This window comes from Narcine bancroftii, chromosome 4 (genome assembly GCF_036971445.1).
Source record: "Narcine bancroftii isolate sNarBan1 chromosome 4, sNarBan1.hap1, whole genome shotgun sequence".
Taxonomy (NCBI): domain Eukaryota; kingdom Metazoa; phylum Chordata; class Chondrichthyes; order Torpediniformes; family Narcinidae; genus Narcine; species Narcine bancroftii.
In genome coordinates this window covers 307,423,216-307,449,312 of record NC_091472.1, presented here as the reverse complement: position 1 = coordinate 307,449,312, position 26,097 = coordinate 307,423,216, and the positions used below count along the sequence as shown (strand labels likewise).

At 41.1% G+C, this 26,097-nt stretch overlaps 1 protein-coding gene and 1 long non-coding RNA gene across 6 annotated transcripts in view; one reads left to right on the top strand and one right to left on the bottom strand.

The window, feature by feature from the left end:
- Positions 1-26,097, top strand: part of sestd1 (SEC14 and spectrin domains 1) — a 153,856-nt gene that overhangs the window by 112,069 nt on the left and 15,690 nt on the right. For all 5 annotated transcript variants that reach the window (XM_069935853.1, XM_069935856.1, XM_069935857.1 and 2 more), the window contains 4 exons: positions 686-783; positions 9,462-9,517; positions 10,786-10,997; positions 21,934-22,056. In XM_069935853.1, coding sequence (XP_069791954.1) covers positions 686-783; positions 9,462-9,517; positions 10,786-10,997; positions 21,934-22,056 — 489 coding nt within the window. The remainder of the gene's footprint in view (positions 1-685; positions 784-9,461; positions 9,518-10,785; positions 10,998-21,933; positions 22,057-26,097) is intronic.
- LOC138762229 (uncharacterized) lies at positions 13,220-18,869 on the bottom strand. Its single transcript, XR_011356846.1, has 3 exons — positions 18,657-18,869; positions 18,433-18,543; positions 13,220-14,214 (listed from the first exon to the last, which is right to left on the bottom strand). It is a non-coding gene; the product is annotated as an uncharacterized lncRNA (long non-coding RNA).

Sequence of the window (26,097 nt, the reverse complement as noted above, 5' to 3'; positions counted from 1 at the left end):
AGGAGCCACCTATTTTGAGAAGAAGCACCAGAATTCGTAAACAACCTGATAGGCTGACATATTCATAAAACATCTCATTATATTTTGATTGCTTGCTAGATACTGACATTTTTTGGCTGATAGAGTATTCTCAATGCCAAACATGGTATCCATATATTGCTTGCTTCAGTCTTTCCTAGCAACTCTCCTTTTGATTTTTACCCTTCTTCTACCGGGGTGAGACTGTGGTGAATGTCTGCCAAGCTGCCTGTCTCCCCTCTGGCGAGCCTTGCTGTACTAACGTTGGCTGTGCATTATCTCTACTGTTAAGGACACTCCCCTTGGGTATAACTGTCTATGCACCTATTGTCTTTCATTATTGTCCCATGTTTCTGCTAATAAAAGCCATGATTACTGTTTGACCACATCGTCTTTGTCTACTTCATCAAAATATTGAAAAATACCTCCAACAAATACACCTAATGATAATAAAGTAAATATCATGGGATGATAGATCAATTTTGAAATGTATAAAAGTATTTCTTTTTCTGAATAGAAGTAACTTTGTATTAACATTGTCTCGCTAGATCTACTTTGTTAAATTCAAAAAATATTCTCCTTCTTTATGCAAGTTGAATTTCACTTGGAAATCAGTTTGAAAAAATATTGCAGATGATTTTTTTTAATACTATTTCTTTTACAAAAGGTATTCGAAAAATTTACAAAGGAATCAACATCATTGCTCGATGAACTGGCTTTAATTAATAATGGATCTGAAAGAGGTAATCAACAGGAGAAAGAAAGGTAAAAAAAAAAATGTATAATATGATTTTGAGGTTGAATCAAAAATGTAGTGTCAGTTGTATTGATAGGATCTAGTAAATGTTCTTTTCATAAATTAAAACTGCACCTGTATCAATGCTTAATACATAAAACATGTAAAACATGAAAATCTGTAGACACAATGGTTGAAATAAAAAGTCACAATGTCTGATACCTTGATAAAGGATTCAAGCCCGAAATGTCAGTTTACCTTTGCTATATAAAGGACACTGTTTGACCTGCTGTGTTTCTATAGCATTGTGTGTCAGTGCTTAATAAATTCATTTATAATTTTAAAGGTAAATTTTAGGTCACTCCCTCAGCCTTTTCTTTCCTCCATAAAAGGGGACTGTATTTCTTCTCCCTTCCTGATAACTTTTGCCATGCAGTTCTGGTTTTCTGGTATAACTTTTTTGTACTCTAGCGAATCTCTCTCTCTCCATTAAATATACTACAATATCACTCAGTGCACAAAATATGCTCTGTTCAAGGTTTAATACTAAGAGTACAACTTCCCTATTTTTAAAGTCTATTTTACCTTATGAGGCAGTATTTGATTTGCTTTATGGTTTTATTGAGTTGTAATGATAAGCAATTTGTACCAACATTCAGTTCTTAAAATTGGAAATTGTAAAATATAAAATACTATTTTTTTCTGTTTCATAATCAAAGGAAGGTAATTTAAAATAATGAAATTGTAAAATCCAGCTAGTGGTTCCAGCACTAAGTTGAAAAGCAATGGGCTAAGTGGACAACCCTGTCTCATGCCTTGCTGTAATTTTTTAAATGTGGATTGTTTGGGATTAGTGCAAATTGATGCCTTTGGAGATGCATATAAAGTTTTATCCAATGGATAAAATGAGTACCAAAATTAAATTTTACTAAGGTGACAAATAAGTATTCCCATTCTACTCTGACTAATGCTTTTTCAGTATCTAAAGATAAAATACGTTCATAATTATGAGTAGAGGGTGAATATATAATGTTCAATAATCTATGAATATTATGGTAGCAATGTCTGTTTTAATAAAAACCTGTCTGGTCCATATTAATTATTCCTTAAGATATTCTTTAACTGTTATGCTAAAACTTTAGGTAATATCTTATTGTCCACATTAAGTAAGGAGATCGGTCTGTAGGAAGCACATTCTTCTAGAACTTTGCCTTTTTTAAAATTCGCAGAAATAGCTGCCTCGCTAAAAGAAGGAGGGAGTTTCCCTTGTCAAAAAGAGTCATTCAATACGAAGCTTAGATGTGGGACAAGTTGTTTGGAAAACGTTTGTAAAACTCTGCTGGCTATCCATCTGGAACCGGGGCTTTACCTGGCTGTAGCGAAGAATTTTGAAGTTCTTCTCGTGATATTGAAGCATCCAGTTGTTCTTTGTTTTCATGAGATATTGTCAGTATATTTAAATGATCTAAAAAAATTCATCAAATTATATTAATTATTGAATTCAAAAGAGTAAAATTTAGAGAATAAAATTTTTAAAAACTTTTTTTTCCAGTTGTTGTACCATTAGGAAGATGTATTTTGTTAATTTGCTTGTTAGCCAACATGGCTTTTAATTGGTTAGCCAGCAGTTTACCGGACTTCTCTCTGGATATAAAATTGGCTTTTGGTTCTTAATATCTGTTGTTTAATCGTCTGTGTGGAAAATAGATCAAATTTACTTTTTAGTTCAGTTCTTCTCCTAAATAACTCCAGATCTCTATTTTGGGAAAATTGTTGTCCATTTGTTTGTCTGATTGATCAAGTGCAAACTTTCTTCCCTGACCTTTTTATTTTTATTAGCTGTATTGGAAATAATTTGACCATGTAAATAGGCTTTCATAGTATCACAAATCATTAAATTAGAAACATCTGGGGTGAAATTAACTTCAAAGAAGAATTGAATCTGATTTTCTAAAAATAGGTCAAAAGCTCTTTCAAATAATATAGTGTTAAATCGCCACTTCTTTTTGATACTTGGAGAATTTAGAAGCTCCAAGCTCAAAGGCACTGGAGCATGATCTGAAATGAATATATCATGGCAGATGTAAATTATGGACATATGCCATCATGTTGAAATAGGATGAATAACGAGACCACACCTCAGGTTTCAGCCAGAGAAGAGCAAAAGCATTTATTGATGTGCTGTCAGGTTTGATATAGATAAACAACAGATGACCTGGTGTCATGACATCTGGAGTACGTACACATTCAGTAGACCAGGGCTTCTCCGTAGACCTACGGGTGCTGCTGAGTCACTATGCCTCATGGCTGTAGTGGCTAGTTGCCAGTAGATAGGAGCCTGTTATGCCTAGCTGTCATGAGTTTGGAGCGACTAGTACTGGTTCTGCCCAATCACCCACCCCCCCCCCCACCTCACCACCAGCGTACCACTACAATATTTTGATATTCACATGCTTTAACCAAATTAATTAACTGAGCATCGATTTTAAAATAATCTACCCCCAGAACCAGCGGTATGCGAACAACTGGCTCAGCAGTTCTGTTCCAGTGCAGACGTGCTGCATAGAATCGTGCAGGGAGAATGAAACCGATATACCATGTGCATGGCACTGTGCCAGTGCATCGTGTATTACGTAAAATTATGCAGGGTACCAGTGCATTGTGTACGAAAGCTGTTGGGGAAGGAAGTGTACAATCAATTGGTAAGCCAAAAAACAATTGTTGACAACACTAATGAATAGGATTCATATGAGACACTTAAGGTCTGAAAAAGGTAATCAAGGACAGTTGTGAAAAATCAACGTTGATTACAGACAATTACAGTTACATGAGAAACTCAGAACAGTATTTGAAACTAAAAGTCCATACTGTAGACAGGTTGTTGTTAAATGTGAGAGTCTGTAGCGCCAAGCCCAAAGTCTGCTATGAAAGAGTTAAGTTTAGAAAGTCTAGTAGCAGCTGAAGCCTGCAATGACACACAGGAGTTGGTAGGTGGCGCTCTATGGAGCAATTGTCCATTGCTGCTCAAAGTCTGTTGTGTCATACAGGAGCTGGCAGATGGTGCTCTGCAGAGCGACTGCCAGAGCCACGAAAAATCTTCTGGCTGTCTACCCGGCATGTAGGCAATGCTATGTTGAGCAGGAGACCAAACCCTGTTGCAAAGAGTTTTGCCTGCAGCTTGAGGTCTCAGACTGGCGGCTTTTTTAAAAATGTTTTATTTCACAGGTCAATACCTGGGTCGATTCTTCCATGGGGGAGAGGTGGGGGGTGGCTGTCTGCCCTCTGGGACGCATGATCTTTTCTCAGGGGAGTTAATAGTTTTCCCTCGGAATGTGGGCTTCTTCTCTTGGGTAGGGTTCGCTGGTTAAGTCGTTTTCCCTGTGGGAGTAACTGGTTGAAACATGGGCATGGGGGGGGGGGGGGCGGAGGGGGGGGGTGGGGTGGGGGCTGAGATACAAACGACTCACGGTGAGAAGAGGCAAGTTTGAAAAGTCTGTGTTGACAACACAGACTTTGCTGATTTATGACCCCTTCAGATACAGGAGTATGGGGAGTGTAAACACTTTGCAAAACTGTGGCTACCGTGCTATGTTTTGTCGAGCATTTACACGCAGCTTTTGATGTATACAGTTTCCCCTAGTCGTTGCAGCTGGTTTCTCAGTTTGTGAGGCACAAAACAACAGTTTAGGTCGAATAGTTTTGTCTTTCCAAACCTGCTGTATGTTCAGTCGACAGTAGGGAAGCGCTGTCCTCTTGCTTGATTGGTGTTTTTGTTGATGGCCTGTTGAAGTTGTTTGTAAAATCTACGGTTGACCAGTTTGTGGAAAGCAAGCTGTGTTTTGCAGAAATGTGGTAGTTGTTGCTTAGGCTTGTGAAGAGAAAGTTTGTTGTCCACAAGTGAGCTGTTTGCAGAAGGTTGCAGTTGTTGCTCAGGCTTGCAGAGTTCATTGCTGGATATAACTACGGTTAGACCCTTGTCGGGGTCACAAGTGTGGAAGATGTAAGTTTTGGACATATGCCATTATGTTGAAGTAGAATGAATAATGAGACTACACCCCAGGTTTCAGCCAGAGAAGAGCAAAACATTTATTGATATAGACAAACAACAGGTGACCTGGCGTCATGACACCTGGAGTACGTACTACCTCATGACATTCACGTTAAGTTGGCCAGGGCTGCTCCGTAGACCTACAGGTGCTGATGAGTCACTATGCCTCGTGGCTGTGGTGGCTAGTTGCCAATAGATAGGAGCCTATTGTGTCTAGCTATCATGAGTTTGGAGCTACTAGTGCTGGTTCTGCCCACTCCTTCCCCCCACCCGCAGTATAATATTTTGATATTCACATAGTTTAACCAAATTAATTAACTGAGTATCAATTAAAAAATAATCTATCCTGGTATAAGCTCTATAGATAGTTGGAGGAAAAAAAGAGTAATTCCTACTAGTCAGGTTCAAAAATGTCCCTAGATCTGACACTCCCATTTTAGATAAGAAAGACTGTATTGCTAAAGCCGATTTCGAGAGATTTACTTTTCTTTTAGAAGACCAGTCTGATTTTGTTCAAACACAATTACAATCTCCACCTAAAATTAGTGAGTATTGGGATAAGTCCAGTAAAAGGTCAATTTTTTTTCAAAAAATGCTAGCTCATCCACGTTTGGAGAAGCAACCAGTTTATTCTGTAATGTCCAAGAATGATATATGCCCATTTTTATCCATAACACTATCTTTGGCTTGGCTTCGCGGACGAAGATTTATGGAGGGGGTAAAATGTCCACGTCAGCTGCAGGCTCGTTGGTGGCTGACAAGTCCGATGCGGGACAGGCAGACACGGTTGCAGCGGTTGCAGGGGAAAATTGGTTGGTTGGGGTTGGGTGTTGGGTTTTTCCTCCTTTGCCTTTTGTCAGTGAGGTGGGCTCTGCGGTCTTCTTCAAAGGAGGTTGCTGCCCGCCAAACTGTGAGGCGCCAAGATGCACGATTTGAGGCGATATCAGCCCACTGGCGGTGGTCAATGTGGCAGGCACCAAGAGATTTCTTTAGGCAGTCCTTGTACCTCTTCTTTGGTGCACCTCTGTCACGGTGGCCAGTGGAGAGCTCGCCATATAACATGATCTTGGGAAGGCGATGGTAGTATTAATGGCACATTTGGTTGGATTAGAATGGAAACACCCCTGATTTTAGCTTCAGAAGATGAATGATAATATTTCCCCCTCCATTAAAACATTGGTCTATCCTGATCTGCCTTTTTGATATGTATTTCTTGGAAAAACGTGATGTCTGCCTTTTAACTGTCTGATATGGGTGAAAATCCACTTTCACTCCATTAAACTCCTTCACATTCCACAAAAGATGCCAAGTTTCAATAAGTGTTTTAAAATAAATCAGAATTAGATGAATGCTTCCTCTTCGCCCCCCAAAGCCGCAGCTTCAAATCTCCTCCACATGACAAAACAGAAAAGAATAAATTATTAATTGCAACTTTGTGCAAGGAGACCAAAATAATTTCCCCCCTCCACTCTCCAATACTTGAAGGTCATTGAAGAAAAAAGTGACCAGCTCAAAAAAAAAATCAGATACAGCCTCCTTTGGCTCCACTGTTGATTTTTCTCGCCCTAATTAATCAAGTAGTATGTTCTATTTCTTCCCAATAATAAAAATAACAAAGGTTAGACAAAACACTGATTACACATAAGTAATGTCTGGGTAAAGTTCCAATTCTCCATTGCACATGCGCTATCTGCTATCATCAATTAAGACTAAGATATCCTGTTTAGCTTTTAAATTGGATGTTAAAATTGATATACATATGGGAAAGATGAAAAGACAAATTCAGTCAGTCAAACAGGCTCACTAATTGTCAACTTTGTCTCCTTCAATCTTAGTTGTAAACCAATATACCATCTAACAATCATCCGAACAATGGACACACGTGCAGAAAGAAATTTAACAGTTACCAAGATCCAAACAAGTACTAATGTACAAACCCCAGCAATATATCATCTGAAGTCGTTAAACTAAAAGTGATTAAGTATTTAAATCAGAAACATTTTTTACTGTTTTTCTCAAGGCGGAAAGACAAAGTAAAAAAAATCTTATTTTCAACACTCGGTTTTTGATGCGTGTACGCAGATGATGGCAATTTGAATTACAGGAAACCATGATGCAGTCTATTTTCCAGGAATACAACACTCCCCTTCCCCGAAATACCCAGGACATCTGTACACATACGAAGAGAACAGAAATTTAACAGTTACTAAGATTCAAACGAGTACTAATATTCAAGCCCAGAGACGTATCGCCTGGAGCCGTTGAACTAAAGGCAATTGTATTTAAATCAGAAACATTTCTCGATAAATTCAATAATATTAGCCTTTTTTGACATTAAACTATCAAGTACAGAAAAGAGAAAAATTCCTTCCACATTCTGCAGTTTCAAATAACAACAGTTTGCTCAACTTTAAGTAGCGGTTGACAGTCCTGGGAGTCTCCTTTTTGACAAAGCCCCAAGCTTCTTCGGGTGAATTTAAAAAAATCTTCTGAGTGCTGTACTTAATTTTCAGTCTCGCTGAGTTTCATAGAGCAGCCTTAAAATCTTCATATATAAGTCCGCCATAATTTCATAGGACACACTGCAAAGCAAAACTACGTGTAGTCCTTGACATCTGACCTATGCGAGTTACCCGCACAAACGACCAACATTTTAAAAAATCTTTATAACTACTATTCAAGTACATTTTTTTGTTTTAAAAGTACAGTATATACTGGTCCCCACTCCCCCGTCAGCAGCCCGAGGTCCCCATTCTTCGACTTACGACCAATCCTTTGGTCCCTATTAAAGTCATAGGTCAGGGACTACCCATAGTTCTGGGCAGTAGTCTTCAAGAATGCAAATGCATGCTCCTTGGTAAATTAAATCCCTCTTCAAACAAGCCAACCTCAGAATTAATTCCTTTTTTTGGAAATGTTGGAAGCATATAATAACAGATATAGGGAATTCTGAAGAGTCTTTAGAGGATAGAGAGCAGTTTCTCTTTCCAGCACTCATTCCTTTCCAATGGCTTCTTCACCAAAAGGTTCTGTAAGTACATCTGTGAAGAATTTTATTGGTGGTTTGTCCTTCTCAATACCCTCCTTCAGACCTAAAATATGAATGTTATTTCGGCGGCTCTAACCTTCCAGATTCATTGCACTCATTTTTAATTTATTGTTTTCAGCAATCAAAGCTCATTTTGTTTTTCAAGCTTATCCAGCCGGTTATTTATCACAGCCAAATCTTCTTCCAAAGTTGTCAGATCTAGTTCTAGGTGTGGTATTGAGTACAAAACCAGATACAACTTTTGTCCAATTTCTTTGGCCCACATTTTTAGGGCATTATTAATATCCTCCAATTGTTTAGAAATCATTTTGGAAGCCATACCAAATGTGAAAGGAGTATCCTGTTTGGGCTCATTTTCCTGCTCCATTAGTTCTTTCTTCCATGATTTTGAAACGAGTTATTTTAGGAACTTTAACTCCTCTCTTCTGCATGAAAAGTTTTCTGGTGAGTGTAACTGGCTCAAAGATGAGCTTCGAAAGGTTTAGTTGGGAAATGTTTAAAAAAAATACTCAGAGCTCACGACCACACCTCTTCATAGCATCTGGTCGCCAGCGGAAGTTCCGCACTTTTAATTAAAAATGTATTCTCTTTCACCAGTCAGGAAATATAAGTAAAAACTATTAATTCAAAATGTCAGTCACCTTTGAGAATTGCAGCCATTCCTCTCCTTTGCAATGAAAAGACTCTTTGTCTCTACATCATCTAATTTGGCACAGGTTAGCAATTCCCCAGTGTTATGTTGAGGAATTACAGTATTTCTGGGTTATTTCTGGACTCTATATCTAAGTCAAACATTGAGTGCAGTTTGACAACACCCCACCAAAGCATCATCAAATTGAATTGAAGTCTTTTCTTATGTGACTGCAAGAGTTCAAATCTTTCTGAAACTTGCACTGGAAAATGCCAGTGATTCATTAGTGATCTATGAACATCTCTGAGGAAGTTCCTTGTTAGTGTTTTCTGATAATAGTCCTTGGAACTCTTCTCTGTTCATTACCTTTCTTCCCTGACTAGCTGAGTATTTCAAGCATTATATCTTTATCTGAGATTATAATCAGCTCGGAGTTATAACTGAACAGTGTGTAAACAGGCTTTTCGCCCCAACTTGTACATGTTACCAATTTTCCCATTTGAACTAGTCCTATTTCCCTTCACTTTTCTCATATTCCTCCAACCCCTTCCTGATCTAGTATCTATTTAAGTGCCTTTTAAATGGCATCATGGTACCTCCCTCCACCACTTCCCCTGACAATTGGTTCCATATATGAACCAGCCTCTGTCTGAAAAGTTTCCCTTCAGTTACCTGTTAAATCTTTTCACCCTTACCTTAAACTTGTGTGCTCTCGTTTTAGTTTCTCCCACTCTGGGCAAAATACTAACCATTCAGATTGAGTCGCCTGTTTTCTTGTATTTTTCTCAAACTCTCTTCCAATGTACCACTTTATTTTCAGGTCAAGTATATCTTTGGAACAAAACCTGGCACTAGTAAACGTCAAACTACTCTTAAATTTAAACTTACTGAGGCCAGACTAACTTGGTACCTAGTTAAGAATGATTTTATTTTGTACTCTGAGTACTATCTAAAAAAATAATCTCTTTAAATTTTGCAGACTTGTAGAATACAGTTTTCTTCCTTCCGTGGACCCAGAAACGGTTTTGCAAACAGGTAGTTTTTGCTAATAAATGTGCTTTTTAAGTTAGTTTAGTGTTAAATTAACTTAATTTCTGCAGCAAATTATTTAAGTGTTATCTCTCTGCATTTGTTTCAAATAAATGATAATACAGAGAAACAGCTTCAATGTCAGTCCACTGAATAAGATGTTGCAATGTCTCGTTTTGTTACCAAATAAACTTGTAATCTTGGATTTTTACTTCATTAAAGGAAGATCCTTTTTGCTCTGTCATTAAAAATGACTGTTTTCATTGTGGAATGTGGAAACCTTTTCCATCGGTGCATCGGTTGGTGATCCTCAATTATACTTCTAGTGCACCAATTCTGTTATACTTGCTTCATGCTCTAGAATTGAGTCTCCCATTTATATCCATTCTTGGTTTTGATTGCAGTTTACTTTATGCAATTGTTTTTTAAAAAGTGACTTTCAAACTCAAACATGGTTCTGATTCAGTTTATAGATGTGTTATTCAGTAAACTTTTGTATTATCCACTCAACAAATATTTCAATTCTTCATTCAAGGTGGTCTCAAATATTGAGGATAACTCTGTATACATACTTAATAACACAGGGACAGGGCTTCCTCTGGACTAATGTTAAGAACGATTGCAAGCAACTCCTCCCAGAATAGGCGATGTTGCCCTTTATGCTAGGAATACAAAAAGGTCTTTGCATCTGTTTCTACTTGGCTCTTGATGAATGAATTTTCTGTGCCAATCCATCCTTTCCCAAGGAGAGAGAATAAATGGAGCAATGAGAAGCTGAATAATCATTCTTGGCACAACACAGCTGGAGTTTGTTTTGAATAGCTAGATAATGAAAACATCTACTTCCTTAATTTTGCTCTTCCATGTTTATTGGGGCTTTATTCTACTTAAGGCCTATTCTAGTTTTTTTTTCTCTGTATTGCGATTTCAAATTTGTGCAGCTTTGTTGAAACATACTGGCCTTGTAAAGTGAGATACTGAATATCTTATTGTCTTGAAGCTGTCTCCAGAGAAAGCATAGAAGTTACATGACAGCAGATTTTCACATCCTGGTTTAGTTTTGCTCAATGAGTTATATCCGAAGGCAGAAGCCACCTTTGCAAGAAAAGAGTATGTGTCTGAGCAAATACTTCCTTAATTGTGATGTTTATTGATTGCCTTTTAATAAATGTAATCGTTCATTTTTTGGGTAAATGATACTCTAACCTGTGTTATATACTGTGAGAATTCATTAAATATTTGCTGTTTAAACATTTTCTAACATTATTCTGAAGGTCATGAACTACTATCGGAGTTGCAGCAGCGACGGTTTAATGGGTTAGAAGGAGGCATGTCATGGTCCCCAATGGATGATGAACTGTTAGCTCAGCCCAAAGTGGTAAAACTACTGGACTCTCTACGAGAGCAGTACACTCGATATCAAGAGGTCTGTAGACAACGTAGTAAACGTACTCAACTTGAGGAGATACAACAAAAAGTTATGCAGGTGAGCAACTAATGTCATGTCTTGAAGGGTTTTGGCCCAAAATGTCAACCATTTTTTATCTCCCACTTACCGTGCTCGACCTGCTGAGTTCCTCCAGCAGATTCTACATAGTGAAAGGAAACTGCTATTTTGGGGAGAGAAGTTTAAGGAGTTCCGAAATTGAGAGACAAATCCATGAGATTTATTTAAAGAAAGATTATTCTTAAGCTTAAAATAATGTGGGAGTAAATGTCATTAGTAAGGACATGGTGATGCTTCAGTAATACTTGCTCCAACATTGGATGTAGTTTCTGGAGCTTTAGTAACCTCAGCCTTGAAAGTGTGAAGGATTGGAGATGATTTATTGTGGAAGGAACTGTACATAGGTTTGAACATTTGTGTGGTATCTCAACCGTCTAGCTCAAGAAACTCAGCACATCACACAGCACCCATACGAAGCAAAAGCCAATCAATGTTTCTGGCCTGAGCCCTTCTTCAGGAGTCTTTCTCCAACTCATCATTTTAAATGTTAAAATAAATTGTTCAAGAATCTTAAGTTCTGTAAAGATGCTCTGATAGTTTTAGTCAGAATTTTTTCTGTCACTTTAGATGTATTCCAAATGGCAAAATTAGATTTGGTGTGATATTAACTTTGATTTCTAAAACATTTTTTTTTTGTCTTTATCTTTCCAAACAGCTAAAATTAAAGTTTAAAAAATTGTCAGCTTAAATTTACCAATCCACAAAAATAGACATATTACATAAAAGTCTTCTTGATGGAGGCAGCACAACAGCATTTGCTTACTTGCATGGTTTTTACAGGCAACAGCTTAAAGATATTTTGACATGGGATTAATATTTTGACCAATATTACTTTAAACGCTTCTACACTTTCTAAATGCAGTTGCATTGCAGTGGTAGAAGGTGCTGGCAGGTATTCTACAACTTTCTGACCTCAACCAAAGGACTGACTCTATGGGAGTGAAGGTGCTAAAGAATTTATCAAAACTACATTGAGTCCTTGGTTGGAAGGTTTGAGAGAGCTGAAGAGAAGTTTCTCTGTCCTGGAAAGACCTCCACCCAAAATGCAGATACCATCCGAGGAGACACGTGCTAAATGTTGTAAATAATTTATTTGGTATTGATGCTTTCAGAATTCTCATGCAACTGGCAAAAATTTCCAAGAATATTAAGAGATTTATTTTTTTAAATGTAAATTGGATATTGTGCTGAAGTAGTAAGTTTCAATTATCCAAAATGCTTGGGACTGGACTTGGTTAAGTGGATTTTTCAGATATTTGGGAATTTTCTCTGTTACAAGCCCAGAGGACCCCAAAACCCTGCAACAATAGATAGTCACCAAGACAAATTGTTACTTAAACAAAAGTTGCTTTTAATTATCTTTAAACATGAAAACAGAATCACACTTTAACTTATCACTAATGACTTAACTTACCTAACTTAACCCCCTTCTAATTCTAAGCACACGTGTATGTAATGTATGTGTGTAAGTTCAGAAAAGTTTATTGGTTCACAATCCAATCTCACTTCTCATTCCTTCAAGTTCACTGGTTGCAGGCAATTCTTATACTGTGCAGAGAATTTAACATTTATGAAGTTCACCAGGCTTTGGTGTTTGAAAGGTAAATGGTTACCACTCAGGAAGGTTCTTGTCGGTTTTCAGAGAGATTCGTTGTATGCTGACACCCACAACTGATTCCTTTTAATCAGCCACTTCAATGTCTTGCCGCAGAAACCTGCCCCATCAGGGTTTTTCAGATGATAACCTCTTTCTTTCAGGTCAGCACAGAGTTCCTTTTTGTTTTTCCTATTTCAACTGAAACATTAGACAGTCAGTCTTCTCCTCTTGCATGAACCACAAGGGCTCTGACCAGGATGAACTAAGCACTCACAACCCGTCTTTCAAATGGGGTTTTTCCACAAGCTTGCCAGCTTGTCCTGTTCCAGTCCCAGCTGCTGCTGCTGACTGTCAAACTGTAGAACTGATCTCTCTCCCTCTCTCTCTCTCTTTCTCTCTCTCTGTGAGAGAAAAGTTTGTTTGACTCTCTCTGCTTGCAAAACCACATGACCCTCTCAGACCATTGTCTTGGGTAAACTTATACCTCTCACTTTGTTTGTTTTAGATTGGTCACAGTGTTTGAGCTACCGAAAGAAAATAGACACGCTCACAGAGCAGTTCAGTTTATACAAATGTTTATTACAAATTCAAAAGCTGATTTCACACTACAATATGCAAGCCCTTCCCAACTATACTTATCAACGCTTAGACTGGTCCCAACTGCCGAAGCGAGGCAATGACCGCACACTTGTAGAAGGTTGTCGGGGCGCCGGTAGCAGCTTCTCCACCTCCCCCGACCGGGACGTTGGCTGGACTCCAGAAGTTCTTCTTCTTGCTGAGAGATGTTGCCACCTCTCGGAGAGTCTCAAACTTCAGCAGCGGGACTATGGCTTATATTACCCAAAAACTGCTTACCCAAGCACCTATTCCCAGTGCAGCAAGAAAGATAAACAAGCAAGCTAGCATGCTAGGCTTCTAACGAATAACATAATTTTCAGCTTATCACTTTGAATACAATGGTTTATTTTGCATCAAGACTAGGCCTCTGACAGTCTGTGACCAAAACAAGCAAGAAGATTAAATGTTCTTGGTACACAGATGTCCTTTCGTCAGATAACAGCATCTCTGGTCCCTTGGTGGAATTTAGCTTATGTCTGCTGATTCTAAAACACAAGCAGGTTCTCAGCCCTGCAGAACCCAGAGCTGCAAGTTTAAAAAAACAGGTTAGAATCTTCCATTACATTCCACCCCTTGGTCACAGGCTGTCAGACACGAAACTTGACAAGCATAAGAGTACAAAAAGAGTGTAAAAGAGAAATTAAAACTACATTAATCACAAAAACAAGCAATAAAGCGAGCAACCAACGGAGAATATTGTGGCCCAACCCCCCCAAATGTACCAGCTAACCATGAAAAAGGATTCCAACCAAGGCTCACATTATCTTTGTTGGCCACAATACCCAGACACTGGAGCTCACGAACAGATTTTGAAACATGCTGAACAATAACATAAGCTGCACTTGAGGACTTCCTTGATGTAATGCATCGGACCGTGTCTCCCACGGGCAACTCACTCGGAACGTCCTCGTCATTACAAATCCAATTGTTGGCACCAAAGCAGCTGTTAAGCCAGATCACCAGGAGTGTAAAACGGAGGACCTGGAACAAAGAAGCCTGACACATGTCATTCACGATGCCGTAAGCATTCAGTGTTTAAACAAAATTATCCTGTCCCTCAATAGCTACCTACCGAGTGTTACCCTGGGCAGGTGTCACTATTTCTCCTTTTACAGGAGGGCCACTACCTGGTGGTGCCACCCATACCTTTTGTCCAACATTCTCTAGTTCAGGAGTGGGGGCAATGACTGTTTTTCCTCTGGAATAGGCTGTAGTTCAGAAGCGTGAAGAAGTCGGTGGAAAGGTGTACCTCCTTTTAAAGGGCGATGATTCAAATTGTCGACTGCTTGCTGCAGCACATGGCACCACCCCTTCAGGGTTCCCAGTGATGTTAACAAACGAATTTGTTCCTTTAGTAAGCCGTTCATTCTTTCAACTAACCCAGCAGCCTGCGGGTAATAAGGAATATGGTGAACCCATAAGATACCGTTGTCATTTGCCCAATCACAGATTGCCTTCCCGGAAAAGTGCGAGCTATTATCAGACTGAATCTCCTCTGGAGCATCATAACGAGAAATTAAATGGTTTAGTCCTTGGATAGTGCTAGCCTGGTCAGCCGTCTTGGTGGGAAAAGCAAAAACCAGGCCCGAAAAGGTGTCAACCATTACTAGGATGTAACGTTTACACATACAGTCTGGCATAGGGCCTATGTAATCAATTTGCCAAACCGCAGCTGGGTGAGCACCCCATTTTATTCGGCCATGCGGACCAGGAGGAACGACACGGGACTTCACAAGTTGACATTCTGGGCATGTACACACGACCATGCGGACATCATCCTGATGGACAGGTAAAGCATGTGTATGGGCCCACATAGCTGATCCCTTCTCCCCCAGATGACCACTCTGTTCATGTGCCCATCGAGCCAGGGGGACAGTATCAGCACGGCTGATGGTGGCAAGCTGATCTGCAACTGCATTATGTTGTGCCATGTTAGTCGCCACATTAGTATGGGCATGAACGTGACACACAGTTATCTCACGGTGGTGGGAAGCATCCCACAACAGCTGCCACAACTCTTTGCCCCACACTGGGTGGTCATGTATCATCCAGTCATTCTTTTGCCAATCAGCCATCCATACCACAAGTCCATTAGCCACAGCCCAGGAATCAGTAAATAGGTGAAGAGGGTAATCATGGGGATCTAGTGGTAAAGTGACTGCCTTCAACTCAGCATACTGACTGGAGCCACCATCCCCCTCCTCTGATTCCTGACTTGGGATGGTAAGCCACTGCCTTCCACTTTTGCTTTCCTTGCACCCATCGGCTGCTACCATCAGTAAACCAGGCATCCTCTTGTTCTGCTTTCTGTACCATCTCTTATGTGGCCCCTTGGATTATTACATCATCAATATAATGGTGAATTGAGAGGGAAGGTGATACTGGGACCGTCTCCAGATCACAGGCAATTAGGCTGTGACAAATGGTGGGAGAGTGTACATAATCCTGAGGGAGCCGGTGGAAGGTATACTGGCGCCCCTTCCAGGTAAAGGCGAACTGATCCTGTGAGTGTACAACTATAAGAATACTGAAGAGGGCGTTAGCGAGATCAATGACAGCACACCATGTTCCTGAGTTCCCAGTAGCAATGTTTTCAATAAGGGTGACAATGTCCGGAACTGCTGAAGCAAGTGGTGGGGCATGTTTGTTCAAAAAGCAATAATCAACTGTCATTCTCCAGGAGCCGTCCGGCTTCTGGACCGGCCAAACGGGGCTATTAAAGGGCGACGTTGCGGGGCTCACTACCCTTTCTTCTTGCAAAGCATCAATGGTGGCACTAATCTCTTCTTGCCCTCCAGGGAAATGATATTGTGGAATGCACACTGGTTTCATGGGGGGTGGCACCATCACAGGATCCCACTTAGCCTGACCCACTACTAGTTTTTTTGTAATAGTCCGAATTCCAAATGCAAATCCCCCTTGGCTAATATTAAGGGCCGTACCGGCCAACATATTTATACCCAGGATACACTCGTCAGTAGCAGCCACCAGGGCATGTAACCAGATAGGGGAAGGGCTATCCTCCCAACCCCTCTATTCGAAAGGTCGGTCCAGTCCAGAGGTCGGGGTTACCCGGAATCACCGAGTGCTCCGCACCCGTATTAACCAAGGCCAAATATTGGCGGTCATTACCCCCACCCCAATGGATTGTTAACGGTATGTAGGGCCGTGGGTCCCCGTGTATCCACCGTATCTCAATGGTGTAGACACGGGAGCCCTGCCCACACCTTCATGCTTTAGTAGGGTTCGGGGGCTTCCAGGCCCACATGCCACTATTATCCATAAGAGCCTTGTTAATCATTTGTTGTACCTCATCACGGGTAACTGGAGCAGGAGAAGCCTGCTCGATAGAAGCAGCAGTGGGAGCAGAAAGCACAGCTGAGCCAGGAGGACTCAGCAGCTGGGGATGATGTTCCCCTGCTTTTCTCTTCTTTCTTCTTTGGCTTGGCTTCGCAGATGAAGATTTATGGAGGGGTAAATGTCCACATCAGCTGCAGGCTCGTTTGTGGCTGACAAGTCCGATGCGGGACAGGCAGGCACGGTTGCAGCGGTTGCAGGGGAAAATTGGTTGGTTGGGGTTGGGTGTTGGGTTTTTCCTCCTTTGTCTTTTGTCAGTGAGGTGGGCTCTGCGGTCTTCTTCAAAGGGCATAAAGGACTGCAGTAGGTTTCCCATCAATATCACTTTTAGGTACGCCTAACTTTAACAAGGTTAGAAAAAGGTCCTTTCTTGTCGGTCTGTTATTAGCAGCAGACCCTCTCTTTTCATCCTGCTTGTCTGATTTAACCTGGGCTGTACATGAGTGGATTTTACCTCCCAATTCTAATTCTCAAGGCCCAGATAAGGCATGCACCGCCTCAGACACAGGGTGCCCAATTAGCGGACTAGTTACGGACAGAACCAGCCCTCGTGTAGTGAGTTGGGCGGAACGAACTAATCTGGTATGCATTCCAGCCGTGAATATCTCTTCATCAGGGCTCCCCCCATGTGCCCATAGCCTCAAACGCCCTGCATACAAGGCAGAGGCCAGGGCCTGTTGACGAATTACTGCTATGCCCTCCTCTGGGGTTCTCCAATTGTTCTGCAAATGTAAATCCCAATCTACTGGTGATGGGTATACTCGTAGCAGGGCATCCCCTAGAGTAGTCAGTAAGTAATCCACCTCTCTCCCTCTATCCCGCAGCTCAGCAGTGACCCTGATATCAGTAGACAATGTTCCTAATCCCAACAATTCCTCAGGGGTTAAAAATACATTACCCCCCTCCTTGTTCCCAGACACGCAGAAGCCAGGCTGCCTTTTGCCTAAATCGATCTCCAATGGCAGCCAGCTCTTTTACAGAGAAGTCAAGCATCTTTGACTGATTCCGACCCCTGTTCCCACTTTGGCCCGCAGGGCCCTCCACTCAGTCTAGGGGAGGATTCTGAGGCCATCCCGTAGAGGAAGTAGGCCATAGAGCATAAGCAGGGGTTTGGGTATTTTCCCCTGGGTCCACGTGGGAGACCGGGGTATCTATCCCTTCCATCTCTACCCTTACATCTTCCGTCTGTTTGGGAAGTCTGCTGCCTTCTGGGGCGGGCGTGAACAGCAGGTGGTGGAGAGGGTAGTATGTTAGACACATGCTGAGGAGTATCTGCATTATTACCATTGTCATTCCAGATATTCCCATCCAATCCTCAATTACATCAGGGTCGTCACCATTCCTTATCATGGCACGAATACGATATGGATCGGGTTCTACTCCATGCCTTTCCTTATCTGCACAGAGCTGCTGCCGGAGTTTAATATTACGGCAGATCATTTGGACATGCTTATCTTCCTATTCTTTGGCTCTGTCCTGACTGGTGCGAACAATCTCACTTATCATGGAACAGCGTTGTCGCATGGCTTCTAGCTCCTCCTCTAATTGCTTTCTCTTGCGCTGAGATTCTACTTCTCTTTGAACTGATTCTGCTTCACGCTGAACGGAGTGGCGTAAGGCTGTGGCCAGCAACCAAAAACCTACCGTCAGCGTCCCCTTTTTAACAGGAAATTTACTTTCTCGAAAGAGAGTGGCAACCCGCTCTCCCAGAGGTGCACTTGATGAGTCTAACTTCTCATCCCAACTAATGGGTGGTCCCAACAAAGACAGGGTATTGGCCAACATGCCAAATCCATCGTCTTTGGAAGTCCATCCAGGAATCAAGAACTGCTCAGGGCTCACCTCTTTCTTTCGGCAAAACATCTTGAGGCCAACCCTGCTCGCTGCGCCAGTTGTCTTGGGTAAACTTATACCTCTCATTTTGTTCGTTTTAGATTGGTCACAGTGTTTGAGCTACCGAAAGAAAATAGACACACACACCGAGAGCAGTTTAGTTTATACAAATGTTTATTACAAATTCAAAAGCTGATTTCACACTACAATATGCAAGCCCTTCCCAACTATACTTATCAACGCTTGGACTGGTTCCAACTGCCGAAGTGAGGCAACGACTGCACACTTGTAGTAGGTTGTCAGGACGCCGGTAGCAACTTCTCCACCTCCCCTGACCGGGACATTGGCTGGACTCCAGAAGTTGTTCTTCTTTTTGCTGAGAGATGTTGCCACCTCTCGGAGAGTCTCAAACTTCAGCAGCGGGACCATGGCTTATATTACCCAAAAACTGCTTACCCAAGCACCAATTCCCAGCGCAGCAAGAAAGATAAGCAAGCAAGCTAGCATGCTAGGCCTCTAACGAATAACATAATTTTCAGCTTATCACTTTGAATACAATGGTTTATTTTGCATCAAGGCTAGGCCTCTGACAGTCTGTGACCAAAACAAGCAACAAGATTAAATGTTCTTTGTACACAGATGTCCTTTCGTCAGATAACAACATCTCTGGCCCCTTGGTGGAATTTAGCTTATGTCTGCTGATTATAAAAAACAAGCAGGTTCTCAGCCTTGCAGAACCCAGAGCTGCAAGTTTAAAAAAACAGGTTAGAATCTTCCATTACAACCACCCACTCCAGACAGAATGCGGCTCCGACAAGTTCTTTCACCTGTTGCCTTTTTGTAAACAACAATCCATTAGTGAAGTCTCTTGGGCACTCTCCAAAGTTTTTGCATAGCAGAGCGCCAGTATTTTAAATAAGTTCCGTTTTAAAGTGTTTGTATGTGACCTTCACTAAAAACTCTGCCTCAATTTATTGCCCAAAAACATATCTATATCTGTCACAAAGCCCAATAGCATCAGGAGAATACTTGTATTGGCAGTCACCAATCCCCGACACCTCCCAACTGCTGTCGCCAATCCTGCCTGGGAGCCCAAGTTCCCTGCTCCTGCGTGGGAGCACGAGGTCTCACGTCACCTGTAAGTGGTAGGAGTTTGTACCTGGATTGTCCTCCAACAGAATTTCAGTAACCCTGCTGAAAGGATATTTGACAGAGAGAGCGTCTCGGGCAGGTGAGTGGGGAGAGAGCAACGGTGCGGCTCGGGCAGGCGAGTGGGGAGAGAGCAACGGTGCGGCTCGGGCAGGCGAGTGGGGAGAGAGCAACGGTGCGGCTCGGGCAGGCGAGTGGGGAGAGAGCAACGGTGCGGCTCGGGCAGGCGAGTGGGGAGAGAGCAACGGTGCGGCTCGGGCAGGCGAGTGGGGAGAGAGCAACGGTGCGGCTCGGGCAGGCGAGTGGGGAGAGAGCAACGGTGCGGCTCGGGCAGGCGAGTGGGGAGAGAGCAACGGTGCGGCTCGGGCAGGCGAGTGGGGAGAGAGCAACGGTGCGGCTCGGGCAGGCGAGTGGGGAGAGAGCAACGGTGCGTCTCGGGCAGGCGAGAGGGGAGAGAGCCAACGGTGCAGCTTGGGCAGGCGAGTGGGGAGAGAGCAACGGTGCGGCTCGGGCAGGCGAGTGGGGAGAGAGCAACGGTGCGGCTCGGGCAGGCGAGTGGGGAGAGAGCAACGGTGCGGCTCGGGCAGGCGAGTGGGGAGAGAGCAACGGTGCGGCTCGGGCAGGCGAGTGGGGAGAGAGCAAAGGTGCGGCTCGGGCAGGCGAATGGGGGGAGAGCAACGGTGCGGCTCGGGCAGGCGAGTGGGGAGAGAGCAACGGTGCGGCTTGGGCAGGCGAGTGGGGAGAGAGCCAACGGTGCGGCTCGGGCAGGTGAGTGGGGAGAGAGCCAACGGTGCGGCTCGGGCAGGCAAGTGGGGAGAGAGCAACGGTGTCTCTTGGGCAGGCAAGTGGGGAGAGAGCAACGGTGCGTCTCGGGCAGGCGAGAGGGGAGAGAGCAACGGTGCGGCTCGGGCAGACGAGAGGGGAAAGAGCATGGCTCGGAGGAGATAGAGTGCAGTTTGGGCGGCTGAGCAGGGAGAGGGCACAGTATTCAATTCAAATTTTGAGAATGCCACACTGCAATTTATTACAAAATTGTAGTAACTCATGGCAAAAAAATGACAATCAGTGCTATCCTTCAATGTGAAACTGTGGACAAATGTCTCCTTTGCAAAACTGATGCCCTGTAGCCCCACTTGAGCATGATGGATGAATTTTTAAAACTTTTTTTTCAAATTGTGATGCTATGTCTCACTCAATTTTTTTTTAAAAACTTTTGTGTATTTGGAATTTCGGATGATCGGTTTTCAGTTAATCGGAAACTTACTATAGCATATCTATAATATGATAAATACATTATATTGCCCTTTTGACTTTACAATTTGTCCATTTTAGTTTAAATGGAGCTTAGCCCAGGATACAATATACATAAAAGTCTGAGCGTAGTATAGATAAGATTATTTTATTTTAGGAAAATAAGCTCAGTGAATTTTGAAATATTGGGAAGTAAACTTGTAGATGAGGGTAGTGCAATTGCAGGCTGATTTGCAGCAATATCCTTTGAAGATTTGCTACTTTATTTGATGGTCATTCATTTGATATATTTTTAGTTTTTTTTACATTAATGTGGTTTAGCCTTAAAATATAGAAATGGTTAAATATTTAAATTTAAGGGATATGACATAATTCAGCACTTAAAGATTTTTACAAAGAAATGAGTGTGATGTAATACATTGATATGTATGCAAACAGCATTTCCTCCCTACTCTCCCCTTTCCCATTGATTTTAGATGTCAACTGTACTCAGAGTCAAGTCCTGAGGTCTTGAGTCCAAGTGATTTTGCATGCTAAATGCCACAACTTAGAAAAAACCATTGACATTCCACTTGTAGCACCCACATCTCAGTCAGAAATTACACACCTGGTTTATCAATTCACTGCACACACTTATCTCTGATGCAGGGATATATTTTCATCTTAACCTATTGTCTTCCCAATCAAATACTTCTATAAGGTGAAGGGCAGTTGTAAGTTAAGAAAATAAATATCATTCAAATTGATTGCATTAAAATGCAATTTTTCCAAGCATCAAATTGGCATTATGTTGACATTGCAGTCAGTCTAATCTGGATGTGGTGGTCGTTGGTTATGAAAGCAATCATCAATATGGTGACTGGCACAATTTACAGCACAGATGTACATGAATGCATCCGATACGATTTAAAAATCTAACAAACAAAACGGTGTAAAAAAATGCAAATTTTGTAGCTCACATGCATGAACTGTGAAATTGTATATTCCTTTCAACTGCATCTTCAGTCGCATCTGGTTGTGCCACTTCCTAAAAACTTTAATGTCTCTATTTTGCCTTTTAATGCTTGAGGGTAGCAATGTCTTTATGATGACTTGCTCTGTTTTCTTCAGGTTGTGAACTGGCTGGAGGGTCCTGGATCGGAACAACTCAGGACACAATGGGGAATTGGAGATTCCATTCGAGCTTCTCAAGCCTTGCAACAGAAACACGAGGAAATAGAAAGTCAGCACAGTGTAAGTGATTGGTTGTACAAGTTTTACAAAGTATCTGTACTTAGTATTAGTAGAATTGAGAAAACGAGCTCTGCTTGACACGTTTGTTTTAAATAAAATCAGGATTTATTGAATTGTTCTCGCTGCTGCCGTCAGGAAAGAGGTATCGGTGCCACAAGACTCGCATCACCAAGTTCTGGAACAGCTGCCCCCCCCCACCCCCCCTCCACCATCAGACTCCTCAATGACAAACTCAATCAGGGACTCATTTAAGGGCTCTTGCTTGTGAACTTTGATTTTTTTAAAATTCTCTATTGCACAGTTTGTTTACATTTGTTATCTGTTTACATGTATACGCTATCTACAGGTTTGTTTTTGCACTACCAATAAATGGTCATTCTGCCTCACCCACAGGAAAAAAGAATCTCACGGTTGTATGCCATGTCATGTATGTATTCTGACAAGAAATCTGAATAAAACTGAAGTGTTTTATTATCCTAGTTACTGAGATGCAGTGAAAAACTTGGCCAATCCATACTTAAGTAATGCAAAAATTTAAAAAAGTGCAAATATAGTCAAAAAGTGTAGGGTACAATGTTACAAGGATAAAAATGTAGTGATATGTATATCCTGCTGCTGCTCTGTACATAAGTGGCTGGCTCACCCAGTGATGACTCAACCCTATCTAACCTCTCCCCTGTGACCCGGCCAGAAAGGTCAACCTCCCTGCCCCCTTCCATTCATTCAAGTACATGGAGTTGGGACAGCTGAAGTATAATGTGTATTAAAGCCAATCGCTCCTCACTCAGTCTTTAGAGTCATTGATAGTGCGGATCAAAAGTGCAATATAAAAACAAAAATATTGTTTAATAATGGAAAAAATTACACATGTTTCGCATGATCATTCTAATTTTTTTATTAATAAGTGGCTGTTATACTCGGAATATTTACATTTCAATTTATATTGATAGATTTTAATATGTATATTTAACTTTTTTTAAATATTTTTTCTCTTTTTTATGGTTCTCCTTAGGAGAGTTGGCTGAAGGGGGGGTTCTTTTTTTCTTTCTATATATATTAAAAAAATGTTCATGTTTAATTGCTGTATATGTCATATATTATTTGTTTTCTGAACGAATAAATAAAGTTTTTTTTTAAATTTAAAAAAAAAATACAGTTTGTGGTGATATGTAATTACACCACTAGGTCACCCAATGACCTTGTCTATAAAGTAGTCCAGAGCTAAAGTCTAGCCTTCCAGGTTCGTCTTGCAGAGAGACAAGACCTCTTAGTGTACATATTAGTTTATTAAATTAATCCCAGTGACCTTCTCTATAAAGCAGTCTAGAGCTACAGTCTAGCCTTCCAGGTTCATCTTGCAGAGAGACGAGACCTCTTAGTGTACATATTAGTTTATTAAATTAATCCCAGTGACCTTGTCTATAAAGTAGTCCAGAGCTACAGTCTAGCCTTCCAGGTTCGTCTTGCAGAGAGACGAGACCTCTTAGTGTACATATTACTTTATTAAATTAATCTCAGTGACCTTGTCTATAAAGTAGTCCAGAGCTACAGTCTAGCCTTCCAGGTTCGTCTTGCAGAGAGACAAGACCTCTTAGTGTACATATTACTTTATTAAATTAATCCCAGTGACCTTGTCTATAAAGTAGTCCAGAGCTACAGTCTAGCCTTCCAGGTTCGTCTTGCAGAGAGACAAGACCTCTTAGTGTACATATTACTTTATTAAATTAATCCCAGTGACCTTGTCTATAAAGTAGTCCAGAGCTACAGTCTAGCCTTCCAGGTTCGTCTTGCAGAGAGACAAGACCTCTTAGTGTACATATTACTTTATTAAATTAATCCCAGTGACCTTGTCTATAAAGCAGTCCAGAGCTACAGTCTAGCCTTCCAGGTTCGTCTTGCAGAGAGACAAGACCTCTTAGTGTACATATTACTTTATTAAATTAATCCCAGTGACCTTCTCTATAAAGTAGTCCAGAGCTACAGTCTAGCCTTCCAGGTTCATCTTGCAGAGAGACAAGACCTCTTAGTGTACATATTAGTTTATTAAATTATTGTACTGACAGTAACCACACCAGCAATGTGAGTATAAGACAGCTTTAATAAACTAATATGTACACTAAGAGGTCTCGTCTCTCTGCAAGACAAACCTGGAAGGTTAGACTGTAGCTCTGGACTGCTTTATAGACAAGGTCACTGGGATTAATTTAATAAAGTAATATGTACACTAAGAGGACTCGTCTCTCTGCAAGACGAACCTGGAAGGCTAGACTGTAGCTCTGGACTACTTTATAGACAAGGTCACCGGGATGACCCCTGGTGACCTAATGGTGTAATTACATATCACCACATAGTTCACCAGTACAAAGAGTGAAACCAGATAATCTGCAGATGCTGGAGTTACGTGCAATACATAAAAGTGCTGGAGAAACTCAGCATCAATAGGAAGTAGAAGGCAATCAACATTTTAGGCCTGAGGGCTTTGACAGGAATGTGGAAAAATAGATAGACACCTGAATAAAATGGCAGGGGGAGTTTAACTATTTTTGTTACTTCATCAAATTTCAGATTTCAATGAAGCTCCTTCAACATGCTTAACCCTCAGACAATTGCTAAGTAATTCTCAAATAAACAGTCCCTTGGGTGTGGCAATCAGGAATATTAATTCAGAAAATTTGATTTGGCTCTCAGTTTAGATGTTTTGTATGGATCTTAACATCACCACAGAAATCTTGTGATGTGGCACATATTATGGTAAAGTTGCTCATAATTTTGTAGAATATCTGTGTCATTGTATTAGCTATTGTTGGAATGTATGATTTTTGACATTCTTCGACTCGTTATTTCCATGTAATCTGCATTCAAAAAGACACCAGATTAGATGCAGGTTAACTTAATATTTATTTGGGTTTACTCTTGACTTTTTTTTTTACATTGAGATTAGGATCAACAATGAAAAAGATATAAAATTCTATTGGTAATCTTGATTGCTAGAAGTCTTTTGCTGGCATAGCAAGACATGGGTAAATGGAGGAGAGAACTGTTTTCTCCAAATGCAGGATGGTCAATTACTTGCAGCAATTTTTTTCTTTCATTAGTGAATGTAAAATATTTCTAATGGGATCGAGAGTAGTTTTGGAATGGCACAATCTTGCTTCAAAACATTAACTTTATATTTGTCCAAAATAAGACTACATTCTTACCATCTTTAAGTGCAGTAAAACTCTGTTGCATTTTGACTAAAAATGTATTTATCCAATGATTTTTTTAAATAAATATTCATATTTTGTGATACATTTGCCAGTTATTCTGGTCTGCATAAACTATACTATCTGGTTCTACTTGATCAAATTTGTGAGATTCAATTTCCCATATATAAAACCAAGCTATCTATCTCGAATCAATCCCTGAATTCCAAATTCTGGTAGATCCTGTCTCCTCAGAACAACCTCCAGTAACTTTCCTACCACTGATGTCAGGCACACTAGCCTATAATTCCATGGCTTGTCTTTCAACCCTTCTTAAAAGGATCATTAACTACTCTCCAGTTTTCTGGTACCTCGGCCTTGGCTAACGATGCAATAACACTGCCAGGACCGTGACAATTTCTTTGCTAGCTTCCTACAATATCCAAGGATACACTTGGTTGGGCCCAGGAGATTTATTCACCTTTATGCGCTTTTAGACTGCCAGCTGTTAGGTCTGCTTTGTTCATGAATGAGTGAGACAAACACCAGGCTGAGTCGAAATCAGGGTTCTTTGTTCTTTATTACCGGATTGTAACACTTGCGACCAACCATGTTAGTCGGAGAATGCATTCTGCCGTTATCAGCAAAATGGTGATTTTTTATACCCTTGGATACATGCTTAGAACATCATCATATCATTACTTGTCCAATGACTAAAACTGTTGCTATCCTTTCCCTGCTAGCTTCCTGCCTCTCAATCCATCAATGTCTCTCTTATCTTGTAAGTACAAGGATGCATTTACATCTTGTTACAGCCCTGTACATTCCCATCTCATGATGTTTTACCTAACAGGAG